The sequence below is a fragment of the Maylandia zebra genome, linkage group LG6 (genome assembly GCF_041146795.1).
Source record: "Maylandia zebra isolate NMK-2024a linkage group LG6, Mzebra_GT3a, whole genome shotgun sequence".
Lineage (NCBI taxonomy): Eukaryota > Metazoa > Chordata > Actinopteri > Cichliformes > Cichlidae > Maylandia > Maylandia zebra.
This window is the reverse complement of record NC_135172.1, coordinates 44053123-44068867: the sequence shown is the minus strand read 5'-3', so window position 1 is coordinate 44068867 and position 15745 is coordinate 44053123. Positions and strand designations below refer to the sequence as shown.

Sequence of the window (15745 nt, the reverse complement as noted above, 5' to 3'; positions counted from 1 at the left end):
GGGGACTGGTGAGTGTCAGCACCACAGTCCGGGATGAGACAACGAACATCCAAGAATACATTGGGAAGATGGCCCCAACTGACCGAGTGCTCAGTGAATACCTCAGGCAGCAGAAACCCAAGAAAGAGGAGGGAGACGAGGAACCATCATGGAAGGACAGGCCCCTGCACGGTATGTACCACCGGCAGATAGAGGAGGTGGCTGATATCCAGAAATCCTACCAGTGGCTGGACAAAGCTGGACTGAAAGACAGCACAGAGGCACTAATCATGGCAGCACAAGAACAAGCTCTGAGTACAAGATCCATAGAGGCTGGGGTCTATCACACCAGGCAAGACCCCAGGTGCAGGCTGTGTAAAGATGCCCCAGAGACAATCCAGCACATAACAGCAGGGTGCAAGATGCTAGCAGGCAAGGCATACATGGAACGCCATAACCAAGTGGCCGGCATAGTGTACAGGAACATCTGTGCCGAGTATAACCTGGAAGTCCCGAGGTCAAAATGGGAGATGCCCCCATGGGTGGTGGAGAATGACCGAGCTAAGATCCTGTGGGACTTCCAGATACAGACGGACAAAATGGTGGTGGCTAACCAACCGGACATAGTGGTGGTAGACAAACAGAAGAAGACGGCCGTAGTGATCGATGTAGCGGTTCCGAATGACAGCAATATCAGGAAGAAGGAACACGAGAAGCTGGAGAAATACCAAGGGCTCAGAGAAGAGCTCGAGAGGATGTGGAGGGTGAAGGTAACGGTGGTCCCCGTGGTAATCGGAGCACTAGGTGCGGTGACTCCCAAGCTAGGCGAGTGGCTCCAGCAGATCCCGGGAACAACATCGGAGATCTCTGTCCAGAAGAGCGCAGTCCTGGGAACAGCTAAGATACTGCGCAGGACCCTCAAGCTCCCAGGCCTCTGGTAGAGGACCCGAGCTTGAAGGATAAACCGCCCGCAGGGGCGTGCTGGGTGTTATTTTTATATATATATATATATATATATATATCTCACATCTCAAAACTCGCTCTTGTCATGGTCCCGGGACTTCTACCCGGTGCTTTGTGTTTTCCTGTATTTTTGTCATTTGACGTATTATGTTTTAGGTCCACTGTTTATTCTAAAGGTCCCTAGGTTATTCTGTTTAGATGTCGTTTATTAGGTTTCCCTTCGTATCTTTACCCTGTGTCTCACTCAGTGTATCTGTGAGTTCTTATGCCTTGTTTTCCCTCCTTGTGTTTTATTCCATGCCTGTCTGTTCTCTCCCCCTCCGGTCTGTGCATAGCTGGACTGGCCATCGGGCATACCCGGCATTTGCCCGGTGGGCCGCTGGCGATTTTTTGTTTTTATGGGCCGATCGATTTTTTTTTTTTTTGGAAGGGTATAAATAATGAAAGGTGTTGGATTGGCCAATTGGTCATGATCGACTCTGGGCTGGACCAATTACAGCCGAGGAGGTCGGATGCACCCTCCCCCTTGTTTAGCAATCTTATAGATGAACTAAAGAAAATGGAGAACAAAAAAAGGAAAGGAGGTGCAGAAAAAATTAGGGCCAAAAAGAAACAAGCCCTTCAGGCAGACGCTGCCAGATGTGTAAAAATAACTGAATTGTTTGGCAGTAGCTATGGCATAGCTTCCACAGATTTAGCAACATCAGCAAGTGGTGGAGGCCAGCAGGTGGATAAGGGAAAGGGGAGGCAAGAGGAGGAGAGACCCGAGGCGGCCACCAGTCATAGTGGCAGAGGAACTGAACTTCAGGTAAGAAGTTATGACCTGCAGTCTCTCTGTGTCAGATATAAACCAAGTTTAGTTGGAGTTTGTTTTCGTTGTGCTGACTTTTTACAGTCGCTTAGAATAACTGGTACTGCGTACTAGCTAGCATGACGGAGTTTATATACTGCTGGGCGGGTGCTATGAAGTTACTGATAGTAAATTTTATTTTATGCTTAAGGTTAGTTTCTCAAACTCCTCAAAATCTTAACAAATTGTGCCAATCCTTACATGTTGCACCAGGCTGATCTATCATCTAAAGTGGAGAAGTCTGTGACAGAGGAGACAGAAGAGCAGCAGAGAGAGATGGAGAGATGACTTTATGTCATCCATCAGGGATGCATTTGACATATGTTTCACATATTATAGCCCAACAAGTTACTCATAGCAATTTAAATACGAGCAATCTGTTTTTGGCAAATACCGGCTATTGCAGTTAAGAATACAACAGCTTGTTGCCATTTTTTGTGTTTCTTTTTATCGCTGTGTGACTGAGTTCAATTGAAAGCCTGCATGCGCTAGTACCTCTTGCCACAAGTTCCCAGAATCCTTTGCGGTTTTACCCCTGAATGACGTCACATTTTTGGTGGGCCGGTCTCTAGTCAAAATGCCCGGGCCGATTTTTTGTCCCAGTCCAGCCCTGGGTCTGTGTACTTCCTGTGTTACTTTGATAGTCTCCCATCAGTGTACGTGTTTGCTCCTGCCCTGTCTCGTTATGATTATCTGTATCAGCTGTGTTCCCTGTGTGCTCCCACGTCCCTCGTTATCCTTCTGCGTATTTATGTCCGCATCTCCCTCATTCATGGCCGTGTGTTTCTCTGTGTACTAGTTTATAGTTTCCCAGTTTAGTTTGTATGGTTTTGCTCTCCAGCAATAAAGCTGTGAATTTTGATTTCATTCCTGCCTCATCCTGGCTGCACACAGCCACATTGTGACAGCTCTCGCTCTCTTTCTCTCTCGCCGTCACTCCTAAAACTTCTCCCTCTTCCTAAACAACCAAATGTCATGTTGCCATATAACCTTTTTGATTGGTCGACATGGTGCATTTTTCCACCAACACTAAATGGTTGTTTTATTTTTGACTTTTTTTTTTTTGCTCATAAGCAGAGAGTGCTTGCTGGTCTTACGTGGCCTATCAACACAATTTATAAACTGGTATATGTCACCTTGTTGCTTTGTCATCTTAAAGTGGTCATGTGATTGGCTTACCATGACTACTTTGTTCTTCCTCAGTCAAACAGCAGCACTCATGCGATTGTTTTTCCCCCTGAGCTCCAGTTTTGTGCTAGAAAGTGATCATCGGGCAGAAAGTGATTACCGTCCGCGGGAGCGCGCAGCTGCTCAAAAACTGTTCACGGGAGTGTAAAATGTTCAAATGTAGTTTTCAATAAAGTTTTTTTAATCCACTCTAAAAAAACCCTCAAGCATTTGCATCATGGTTTTATGAACGAAAAGTGATTGAAGTAAAGAAATTGAAGTTAAAAAACTACACTCATTACAAATTTAGCTGATTAAATACAATAAGAGTCGTTGTTTATTAACAAAGCTTTATTGAACAAGTGAACACACAAAGCAAAAGGTCATTTGAAAAAGACATTTTTCAGCAGTAACACCATAACAGAATATCTCATATCATAGCAGCACAAACGCTCATTGTACCTGCACAAACCTGCACAAACGTAGCACTGAAAAAGTCGACCATTTTGGCCCGTTTTGGAGCACTCTGGGGGGATGGTGACCTTTGAAAGACCTATAAGATAATGTTTAATATCTCAAAAACCGTAGCAGCACAAACGCTCATTTTACCTGCACAAACGTAGCACTAACCGCTCCGCCTATTTGTCTTTACGTTTCAAGTGGGTGGGGGGTCAGCTTCACTCAGCTCAGCCATCCACCTTTTTATGAAGACCTCCTGATGATCCTCCACCTAATCACCTGAGCCAAGGTGTGAAACTGGGTGTGGGTCCCAATCAGCCAGAGTTTCAGGTGTGTTCATTGTGAAACCTGGCCCCACCTTATCATGTGATGTCCTGAGGTCAGATGGCCCAGGATGTGAGTGGGCGTTAAGGCGTCTGGGGAGGATCTCAAAACTGGATTATAGATGGCAGAGAGTTGGTATCATAAACCCCGCCTCTGTTCAAAGATGGTCGCTCACAGTGGACATAGATGCTTCTTTCACTCCTCTTTCAAACCATCTGTCCTCTCTGTCCAAAATGTGAACATTGGCATCCTCAAAGAGTGACCTTTGACCTTTAGATGCAGATGAACAGCTGAGTCTTGTCCTGTGGAGGTGGCTCTTCTGTGTTGTGCCATGCACTTGTGAAGTGGCTGTTTGGTCTCTCCAATGTAGAGGTCTGGGCATTCCTCGCTGCACTGTTCAATGTGGCCCATATGGAAAAGATATATATAAATCTTATAAAGTTTGTATCTGTCTTGTGTGAAACTTGTATGAAAAACATTTACTGTAAGAGTGAAAACAGATATAAGCTCCCTTGAAAAATTATATAATGAAACTTGTATGTTTTGGATACTTACTAAAACAATATATGAAAGTAATGAGAAAGTGGCCACTTTCATGAGTAATCACATATAAGTTTTTACGATTTCTTTTCCATATGGGGGTGTACGCTAAACGTCTTCAAGCAACTTAAAGAAGTCCAGACGCTTTTCTTTCCAAGCTCCTTAGATCATGATGACCTGGATGACTGAAAACCTTCACAGAAATACCCTTAAAGCTAATTAAAATGTAGTGGGAGAAGGTATAATGGAAACAATAAGGGCCCCAGTACAGGACCTTTAGGCACACCATAGCTGAGAGAAGAGTGCAAGGACCTGTGTCTGTACTGCACTCAGAACCCAACACTCTCCTGCAACGCTTTGCAACTAAATGTCACTGGATGCTTCAAGAAGTGCAGTTTCAGTAGAATGAGCTCCATGAAAACCAGACTGAGGTTTGTCAAGTACACTGTGTTTATCCAGGACAGCTGTAACCTGCATAGCTACAACCTTTTCTAACACGTTAGCAATAAATCACAATTTTGACATTGGTCTGTAATTCCCATGAAGAGAAAGGTCAAGCTGGGGTTTTCTTTAAGTGGGTGGATGACAACATTCTGAGAATCGACCAGAGAGCAGGAGGATGGTTTCATTGAGTCAACTAATGTTACGAAATAAATAGTGCTTATTTTCTGTTTATATTGTTTTATAGAGGCCAGTGTACAAAACGCCACTTTGAGTTATAAGGTGTGTGAAAGGTCACAGAGTACTGTCTAAGACAGGAAGCTCTGCTTTGTGCAGAGAACAGGAAGCGATGCAGACAGAAAAGTGAAACTAGGCAGAGTCGTTTTGATCGAAACTATGTGTGACTATGTGTGACGTATAACAGAACTATATTACGCCCATTCAGCTTGTAATGCTTTAGACCTGTGGATGCTTGCTAGTGTCTGCAGCTCTCCTTTTCCGGAAATGTAGAATAAAGATGATTCTTTGAGCTTTGACCACACTGAGTCGGGTTTTCTCTGTCCAGTACTGGGGATAAAAGAATCGGGTTTAATACTAACTAAAGTAGCTCTGGTGAAGAAACAGGTGAGACACTTTCTAAATCAGCAGGTCGAGCAGGAACAGATGATGCAGCTGCTGAAGGAGAAAAGCATGATCGTCGCTCACCAGCCACACTTCCTCAGTAAAGAGTGTCAGGACAAAAAGCTGTTTCCTCTTCAGTAGCTGATTATGTTTCACTGCTTAGGACCAAACTGATGGAAAAACTTTCAGAAAGAGATGAAGACAAATCAACACGGATGTGAACATATTCAAATTCAAGCTAAAACTTGGCACATCGTCTTTAATGGAACTTTATCTAAAATCTGATTATCACCCAAAATGTGTCTTTGTTCTTTGAATTCTAAGATATAATAAAATCTATTTAAATGTTAAGTTTATCTTCAACAACAGGAACTTCATTAAGATCTTTATTATTCAATGAAAAACTCAAAAAACACAATTTTATATATAAAATAACTTGTATTTATTTGAAAAATATATTTAGATTCATATCATGGTAGACATAGCTCGATGTGTTTAATAAGGATAAAGTAACTAGCTTTACATTGATTTTGTTGTTGTTGTTTTTTACAGATCGTATGTGCTGCTTTTGGCTTTCATACAAAACCTTCAAGGTTAACCACCAAAAGGATCTGACAAGTTTAAAATATATATTCTTAAAAAGCAGGTTTGGTCACCAGGTGTTAGGGTTACCCCTGAAGTAAATACAAATAGAAAATGTAGTCTGACACCAGGGGGCGTTCTGTCTGTACTCTGGTTTCAATCACTGTCTAAAGCAGGGGTGGGCAATCTCAGTCCACGAGGGCCGGTGTCCCTGCAGGTTTTAGATCTCACCCTGGGTCAACACACCTGAATCACATGATTAGTTCGTTACCAGGCCTCTGGAGAACTTCAGGACATGTTGAGGAGCTAATTTAGCCATTTAAATCAGCTGTGTTGGTTCGAGGACACATCTAAAACCTGCAGGGACACTGGCCCTCGTGGACTGAGATTGCCCACCCCTGGTCTAAAGGCATGCGTGTACCTGTTTGGCTGCTCATATCACTCTATGTAAAACACATGTGATACAAACATGTGCAAACTGCTCATGGAAATCTGCCTATACAGCAGCCACAGGTCAAACATCTCCGGTTTGGGGAAACGAGGAGATTTTATTCCACAGTTAACACAGAGACACTGTGGAACCGGCAAGCCAGAACCCAAATCCAGGATACACCGGCTCGGTGAATGTGGTGGTGAAGGTGTGGAGGTGGAACAGTGAGTCAGAGGTTACTTTGTAGAAGGACAGAGTGCCTGCAGGCCAGTCCAAGTATACTGCTACTCTGTTAAAGATGAAGGAGAAGGGGACTGAGGAGAGCACAGTTCTTCTCCTGTCGTGCCAGACAGAGTAACCATCAACAGGAGAGCAGAAGATACTCCACGACTGGTTATTCCATCCAAACCAGCATTCGGCACCCTTTCCTCTCCTTCGGATTCCTTTGTAACTCACTGCTACATAAACCCCTCTTCTCCACTCGACCTCCCAGTAACAGCGACCAGTTAGACCATTTGTGCACAGCAGCTGACAGCAGTCAAACCTCTCTGGATGATCACGGTATGGTTGCTTCCACCTCAGCCCTTTCATCACCGTGTTGTAATACACCACGACATTCCTGTTCACCGTGTTTGTGTCCAGTGTGAGCTCACAGAAATCTGATGGAGAAAAAACACAGCAGTAGTTTATTATCTGTCACTTGGTAGCTTCACCTGCTGCTTTATGCAGAGACTGTTCACCAGGTAAAACCTGACCGGCGAATCCGTTTGGATCTTCAGTCAAACTGACAGTTACCTGAAGACACACCAGCTTTTGATTTAAAAGGCACAGTCGATGAATTGTTTTCCCCTTTTTTCCCAAAAACTTTATTGAGCATCAGTATACAGACAGTGCATACAGTATGGAACATAATTAACATATCCAGGGGGTGCAACATAAAAAGTTACATTCATTCAAATAATTTGTAATTAGTGCAAATAGTAATTGTTTTTATAGCCTTTTTATTAAGTGATCCACCGATCAATTTTTATGTAAGATTATCATTATAGTAGTGTTTAAAATGAGGCTTTTGGTTACTGTATTTGCATTTGTGGAAATAAAATTTAGCTAAGATAACTAACAAATTTATTATAAAGTTCTTCTTTTTTTGCCTTCGAAACACACATGGGTTTCCATTACAACCCAGTGTAAGTGCTTGTTGTCATAGCGATGCGTCTGCGCGTCCCGTGACGTAATTATTTTGCGACACGAACGCTACAACAAAGGTAGACGTCAAAGCTCAGGCTGTGGCTTTCGTCAGACTCGTTGATCACAGCATTGTTTTTGGGGCCATTTCCCTTGTTGTCAGGTTTCAGATATTGTGGTTTTATTTCCGTGAACGAGACGCTCTCATGAGTCATTGAGTGACATTATTGACCAGCCAATCAGTGGCACAGAGTCTAATGATTTCACATTTTAGTACCTGCTCGGCTCGTTTGGAACCCCGCCGACCAAAAGTACTGAGTCGTAGGTACTAATGGAAAAGATGCAATAAAATCAGTACAATACATTACACTATAATACATTAAATCAATGTATAAAGATATGGTTTTCAGTCTGTACAGGGATGAGAACAGCATTAAGCTACAAGAGGTGTTTTCTGTGTACGTCTAATATGATTTGAACAGTTATCACTGGTATAAAACATTACATACACTCAGGAAGAAGCTGCACAACTACATGACTGAGCTATGAATATGTGTAGAGTATTACTTTTCCCACTCCTTTTCGAGCACCTGATGTACTAGAAGACAATATTTTCCTTCCTTTATATATGCTCTATCTTGTATATATGTACGCATGTGCTTGAAATAAATGATCAATGAAAGATCTGTTTATTTTAGGAGTTTGTCAAAAAACAACAAACAAAAGGTTCCAGCTCAGCCGCTGGAGTTATGAAGGTGAAGCAGAGCTCACGCAGGTACAGCCTCCTGTGCCACCATTCACCTGACAATGAATGTTTAATTTAATTTAAGGTAAACTTCAAGTTTTATTGAAATTGAATTTGTGGTTTTGTTTTGTTGGACACCTACAGACTTGGATTAATTTGGTTGTAGAGCAGACTTCAAGTGAAACCTGGAGCAGCAGCTCATCTGTATGTTTGCCACTTCACACTCAGCTGTGAACCACTCCAGTTTGAGCTGGGGGCCACCACCTGACCGTGCAGTTAACAGGAAATTATGAACAGCATCGGTGTCAATGGACAGAATCCCAGTGAAAATGAGTCCGACTCATTTCCAGTGATGCACACCAAGCTCGGGTGTGTAGCACAGGGACTGAATGGCTCCTAAACACAGAGGACAGAGATTTGGTCCAGCGTTCTACAAAAAGGATTAAAATCGTTCCTCCTGAATCCAAAGTGTTACTACTGGATTCAATTCAATTTTTTATACAGCACCAAATCACAACAGCAGTCGCCTCAAGGCGCTTTATATTGTACAGTAGAGCCTACGATAATAGATACAGAGTAAAACCCAACAGTCATATGACCCCCTATGAGCAAGCACTTTGATGACAGTGGGGAGGAAAAACTCCCTTTTAACAGGAAGAAACCTCCGACAGAACCAGGCTTGGGGAGGGGCGGGGCCATCTGCTGTGATTGGTTAGGGTGAGAGAAGGAAGACAGGATAAAGACATGCTGTGGAAGAGAGACAGAGATTAATAACAGGTATTATTCAGCGCAGAGAGGTCTATTAACACATAGTGAGTGAAGAAGAAACACCCAGTGCATCATGGGAATCCCCGGCAGCCTACGTCTATTGCAGCATCACTAAGGGAGGATTCAGGGTCACCTGGTCCAGCCCTAACTCTATGCTTTAGCAAAAAGGAAAGTTTGAAGCCTAATCTTGAAAGTAGAGATAGTGTCTGTCTCCTGAATCCAAACTGGAAGCTGGTTCCACAGAAGAGGGGCCTGAAAACTGAAGGCTCTGCCTCCCATTCTACTTTTAAATACTCTAGGAACAACAAGTAGGCCTGCAGAGCGAGAGCGAAGTGCTCTAATAGGGTGATATGGTACTACAAGGTCATTAAGATAAGATGGGGCCTGATTAGGAGGTAGAAAGTGGTGTCTGGACTCCTCTGCTTAGGCTGCTGACCGCTGCAATCACACCGCAGAAGAAGAAGATGAAGATGGATGGAGGAACTGACAGTTTTTTTTTCCAGTATGATCAAAGTGAACAAACACTCACACTTCTTCAGTCTGGGTTTCAGTCTCTGCTTTCCACAATGTTCCAGCCTGGATGAAGAAACAAAATCATTAAAAACACTCAGAAAACTCATCATGAAGCTAAAAAAAAAATATTGCTACTGTTTCCACTCCCACAGGCAACACTTGGGGACATGCAGTCTTTTTCTTAATGTCAAATAACAGCTTTAGCACGTCAGCACTCAGGAGAGGCTTTCGAGCACTCTTCCCTTTTCTGGAAATGATGGAGTGGGGAATGCAAATGTTGAGCAGGTGCAGGCTGAGAAGCACTTACAGATTAGCCTCTATGAGAATGTCTGAGTGCAATACGTTTAACCAGCTGCTTTGCCATCACTCCTCCTCCTCCTGCCTCCCCTTTACCTCATCCACCTGCTGGCCTCCACCACTTGCTAATGTTACTGAATCTGTGGAAGCTCCGCGATTGCCACCGCACGAAGTAACAACTAACGAGCCTATCTAAATCCCAGTAACGATTAACGCGTTTCTGATTTTGACATAATAACGTAGTTACTGTAACGCGTTACTTAATAATGCATTAGTCTCAATACTGGTGATGAAGTATGAAAAAGCAGTTACTAACTAATTTAGTAGAAAACACTTTTACCACTGACTACAGGGAGTGCAGAATTATTAGGCAACGTCCTTTCCTTTGGCAAAATGGGTCAAAAGAAGGACTTGACAGGCTCAGAAAAGTCAAAAATAGTGAGATATCTTGCAGAGGGGTGCAGCAGTCTCAAAATTGCAAAGCTTCTGAAGCGTGATCATCGAACAATCAAGCGTTTCATTGAAAATAGTCAACAGGGTCGCAAGAAGCGTGTGGAAAAACCAAGGCGCAAAATAACTGCCCATGAACTGAGAAAAGTCAAGCGTGCAGCTGCCAAGATGCCACTTGCCACCAGTTTGGCCATATTTCAGAGCTGCAACATCACTGGAGTGCCCAAAAGCACAAGGTGTGCAATACTCAGAGACATGGCCAAGGTAAGAAAGGCTGAAAGACGACCACCACTGAACAAGACACACAAGCTGAAACGTCAAGACTGGGCCAAGAAATATCTCAAGACTGGTTTTTCTAAGGTTTTATGGACTGATGAAATGAGAGTGAGTCTTGATGGGCCAGATGGATGGGCCCGTGGCTGGATTGGTAAAGGGCAGAGAGCTCCAGTCCCACTCAGACGCCAGCAAGGTGGAGGTGGAGTACTGGTTTGGGCTGGTATCATCAAAGATGAGCTTGTGGGGCCTTTTCGGGTTGAGGATGGAGTCAAGCTCAACTCCCAGTCCTACTGCCAGTTTCTGGAAGACACCTTCTTCAAGCAGTGGTACAGGAAGAAGTCTGCATCCTTCAAGAAAAACATGATTTTCATGCAGGACAATGCTCCATCACACGCGTCCAAGTACTCCACAGCGTGGCTGCAAGAAAGGGTATAAAAGAAGAAAAACTAATGACATGGCCTCCTTGTTCACCTGATCTGAACCCCATTGAGAACCTGTGGTCCATCATCAAATGTGAGATTTACAAGGAGGGAAAACAGTACACCTCTCTGAACAGTGTCTGGGAGGCTGTGGTTGCTGCTGCACGCAATGTTGATGGTGAACAGATCAAAACACTGACAGAATCCATGGATGGCAGGCTTTTGAGTGTCCTTGCAAAGAAAGGTGGCTATATTGGTCGCTGATTTGTTTTTGTTTTTGAATGTCAGAAATGTATATTTGTGAATGTGGAGATGTTATATTGGTGTCACTGGTAAAAATAAATAATTGAAATGGGTATATATTGGTTTTTTGTTAAGTTGCCTAATAATTATGCACAGTAATAGTCACCTGCACACACAGATATCCCCCTAAAATAGCTAAAACTAAAAACAAACTAAAAACTACTTCCACAAACATTCAGCTTTGATATTAATGAGTTTTTTGGGTTCATTGAGAACATGGTTGTTGTTCAATAATAAAATTATTCCTCAAAAATACAACTTGCCTAATAATTCTGCACTCCCTGTATAGTGCACAGTTTTGGCTCCACCTCTTTTTATGCCACATTCTCTGGTGATTAAACCTCACTAAATTTTTTAGGCTAAGGCTGATCACAGAGGTAGTTTGGGCATGGCTCCTTTCAGTTCCTACATGACTGAATACCAGAGCACAAACCAAGGTCCACAAAGACGTGGCCTGCACAGAGTCTTGACCTCAACCTGAAAGAACATCTTTGGGAGTAATTAGAGCAGAGACTATGAGCCAACACTAGTGTCTGACTTAACAAATGCACTTCTAGAGAAATGGTCAAAAATCCCCACAAACACACTTGTGGGAAGCCTTTCCAACAGAATTGAAGCTGTTATGTGTGTGTGTGAAGGTAGACGAGTGAATACTCTGGGTAATGTAGCGCATCTGATTTTGGCAAATCTTTGTGTAAAATACTCCTTTGTGTTGACCAATCTATTTATAGATGAAGCAAACTGGGGGTTCAACGCTCATTTTCATCTATATTATAGCTGGTTATCTGTCTAGCACGAACGAATGTCATCTGTGGGTCACACCTGAGAGTGTCCAGTCGGCAGCTTGGCTCCTCCAGTACAGCAGACAAAAGCTTAATTCCTGAATCTCCTGGATGATTGTAGCTCAGGTCTAGCTCTCTCAAGTGTGAGGGGTGGGACCTCAGAGTAGAGGACAAGGAAGTGCAGCCTTCCTCTGTGATTAGACAGCCTGACAACCTAGAGACAAACACAAGGAATTATGTGTAATTCACTTACACACTGGCACATAACAACTGGAAAACAACACAAATATACAATTCAATTCAATTTTATTTATAAAGCACCAAATCACAACAACAGTCGCCTCAAGGCGCTTTATACTGTAAGGTAGACCCTACAATAACAGATACAGAGAAAAACCCAACAATCATATGACCCCCTATGAGCAAGCACTTTGGCAACAGTGGGAAGGAAAAACTCCCTTTTAACAGGAAGAAACCTCCGACAGAACCAGGCTCAGGGAGGGGCGGGGCCATCTGCTGTGATTGGTTAGGGTGAGAGAAGGAAGACAGAGATTAATAACAGGTATGATTCAGTGCAGACAGGTCTATTAACACATAATGAGTGAAGAAGAAACACCCAGTGCATCATGGGAATCACCTGGCAGCCTACGTCTATTGCAGCATAACAAGTTCCTGCCCCAAGTGGAGGAGTTCAAGTATCTCGGGGTCTTGTTCGCGAGTGATGGGAGAAGGGAGCCGGAGATCGACAGACGGATTGGGGCTGCAGCTGCAGTAATGCGGACGCTGCACCGGTCCGTCGTGGTGAAGAGGGAGCTGAGTGTAAAAGCGAAGCTCTCAATTTACCGGTCGATCTATGTCCCTACCCTCACCTATGGCCACGAGCTGTGGGTAGTGACCAAAAGAACGAGATCGCGGATACAAGCGGCAGAAATGAGCTTCCTCTGAAGGGTGGCTGGCCTCTCCCTTAGAGATAGGGTGAGAAGTTCGGCCATTCGGGAGGGGCTCAGAGTAGAGCCGCTGCTCCTTCACATCGAAAGGAGCCAGCTGAGGTGGTTCAGGCATCTGACAAGGATGCCTCCTGGGCGCCTCCTGGGTGAGGTGTTCCAGGCATGTCCCACCGGGAGGAGGCTCCGGGGCAGACCCAGGACACGCTGGAGAGATTATATCTCTCAGCTGGCCTGGGAACGCCTTGGTGTTCCCCCGGATAAGCTGGAGGAGGTGGCTGGGGAGAGGGCGGTCTGGGCTTCTCTGCTTAGGCTGCTGCCCCTGCGACCCGGCCTCGGATAAAGCGGATGAAGATGGATGGATGGATGGATGGATGGATGGATAGTTTTTGTAAAATTACTTTGGTTAAACAAAGCTGTTTATTGATTATTAATTAATAAATGTATTTCTGTTTCTCACATTAAGGTCATTTCCAGGATTTTTTTTTTTTACCAAAAAAGGGGGAAATCGCTTTTCTACTCTCCAAAGCAATGACTGTGTTCCTACAGTCACTGGTCAGCACTATAATGAATGCAAATGTATACGGGTCTGAGGCCCCACCTCTCAGTTACAGAGTTACAGAGAAACCTAAAAGGTTGAGTGATTTTCTCTAAAGATAATGCATCGGTGGGCAAGAGACGAAAACAGGGCGTTGTTGGAATGCTACTACGCAAGTAACCCTGGCGGAAGGGGCTACATGTATAGGATGAGGGACCTATGGATTCTTCGATACCCAACATCCACAATGACGGCGAAACAACTAGTAGCTCAGTGTTCCAACATTCGAAAGAAGGGACTGCTATCACAGCTAGAGATTGACGAGGTACAACACAAGTGCTACGGCAAGGAGGAGTCAGGACGCCAGGTCAGGGGGGAGATATCATCACCCCCACCCGAGATTGGGTACATAGCCCCAAGTGCGATAGGAGAAGGATCGTTGAGTGCGAGAGGAACTGACCTGAAAAATAGGATAATGGCCAAGCTTGAAACCTGGATACCCCGTAGCCGGTTACCAAGACTACGTGAAGTACCCTCAGAAGGTCTGCTAGATGATGTTAATGCAGCACTACGGACGATACCTACAACCACGATTACCGACACTAACAAGCTGATCTACAATACGGCAGCAGTGATCAGTGAGATGCTTGGCTACAAGTTGAACAGCCACAAGGGGCAGTACCCTCCATGGAGAAAGAGGCTAGAGAGCAAGATCAAAGTAGCACGGAGGGAGGTTAGCCAACTAACGGAGTTGCAGAAAGGTGCGGCAAAGAAGGTGCATAAGAAATACAGCAAGCTGTCCATACCTGAGGCCTTGGAAACTGCCAAGCAAAGACTCACAGCCTTGGCCAGCCGCTTGAGGAGGTACACCAGAGAGATAGAAGGCAGGAGAATAAACCAGCTGTTCTCCACAGAACCAGCAAAGGTGTACTCTCAGTGGCAAGGGAACAATAATAAGAGAACAGCACCACCAAGGCTGGAGACGGAGCAATACTGGAAGAGCATATGGGAGAAGGACGCAACCCATAACGGCAATGCTCAGTGGCTAGTGGATCTGAGGGCAGACCATAACGACCTCCCTGAACAGGGTCCAGTAACCATCACAGTGGCAGATATCCAAGAAAGGGTCTCCAGTATGAAGAGTTGGACAGCACCAGGGCCAGACATGGTTCACGCCTACTGGCTGAAGAAGCTGACTGCACTCCACGAGCGTCTGGCAGCACAAATGAACCAGCTGCTAGTTAACTAGAGACACCCGGAATTGTCACGGTTTGCGGGGCAAGCCGTGTGGATTTGTAGTAAGGACCAAAAGGGCGGCAGTTCTGGTGCAGGTGAGTGTTTTATTTATAATAGTGGGTCAATACAAACAGCAAGGGTGGCAAAACATGAAACTAGAAACCTAAACTGGGTAAACTAATAAGACAAACCAGAAACGAAGATGCAGGGAGGTCCGGAGAAATACATACGGAGAGATGCAGGGAGACCGAGGGGAAACAACACAGACAAACCAGCCACTACTAAGACAGAAAACACAACTTAAATACACTCAGAAAACACAGGGAGATTACACACAGGTGGGAAACACAGCCGGGAGTGATTAACATGACGAGACTAGGGAGGCAAACTGAAAATACTCACATAAGACGCAGACCTACACAATAAAACAGGAACTTGCACATGAAAAGACACAAACTAAGAAACGCGGACTAGATACAGGAACACACGGGTAGAACAGAGTAAACACTAACCAGAGGAAGAACAGAACCAAACTCACGAAGAGAAAACACAAAATGCTGGGTCGAAAGGACCCAGGATCATGACAGGAATGGCTAACCGAAGGTCGAACGGTCCTGATCCCCAAGGACCCCTAGAAGGGACCGGTCCCATCCAACTACCGACCAATAACTACAGTACTACATGGAAGCTCCTGTCAGGCATCATATCGGCTAAGATGAACAGGCACATGGGTCAATACATGAGTGGGGCACAGAAAGGGATTGGCAAGAATACCAGAGGCGCAAAACACCAGCTACTGGTAGACAGAACAGTCAGCCAAGACTGCAAGACCAGACTGACCAACCTGTGCACTGCCTGGATTGATTATAAGAAGGCCTATGACTCAATGCCCCACAGCTGGATACTGGAATACTTAGAATTGTACAAGATCAA

General features: G+C 44.5%; 1 protein-coding gene across 2 annotated transcripts in view; it reads right to left on the bottom strand.

Annotated features, from left to right (window-relative positions):
- Positions 1-6144: 6144 nt before the first annotated feature.
- LOC101465219 (NLR family CARD domain-containing protein 3) overlaps positions 6145-15745 on the bottom strand; it is a 21643-nt gene continuing 12042 nt past the window's right edge. For both annotated transcript variants that reach the window (XM_076885413.1, XM_024802733.2), the window contains 3 exons: positions 12135-12308; positions 9584-9630; positions 6145-7015 (listed from right to left, as the gene is read on the bottom strand). In XM_076885413.1, the coding sequence (XP_076741528.1) occupies positions 6486-7015; positions 9584-9630; positions 12135-12308 (751 nt within the window). In that variant the 3' untranslated portion in view covers positions 6145-6485. The remainder of the gene's footprint in view (positions 7016-9583; positions 9631-12134; positions 12309-15745) is intronic.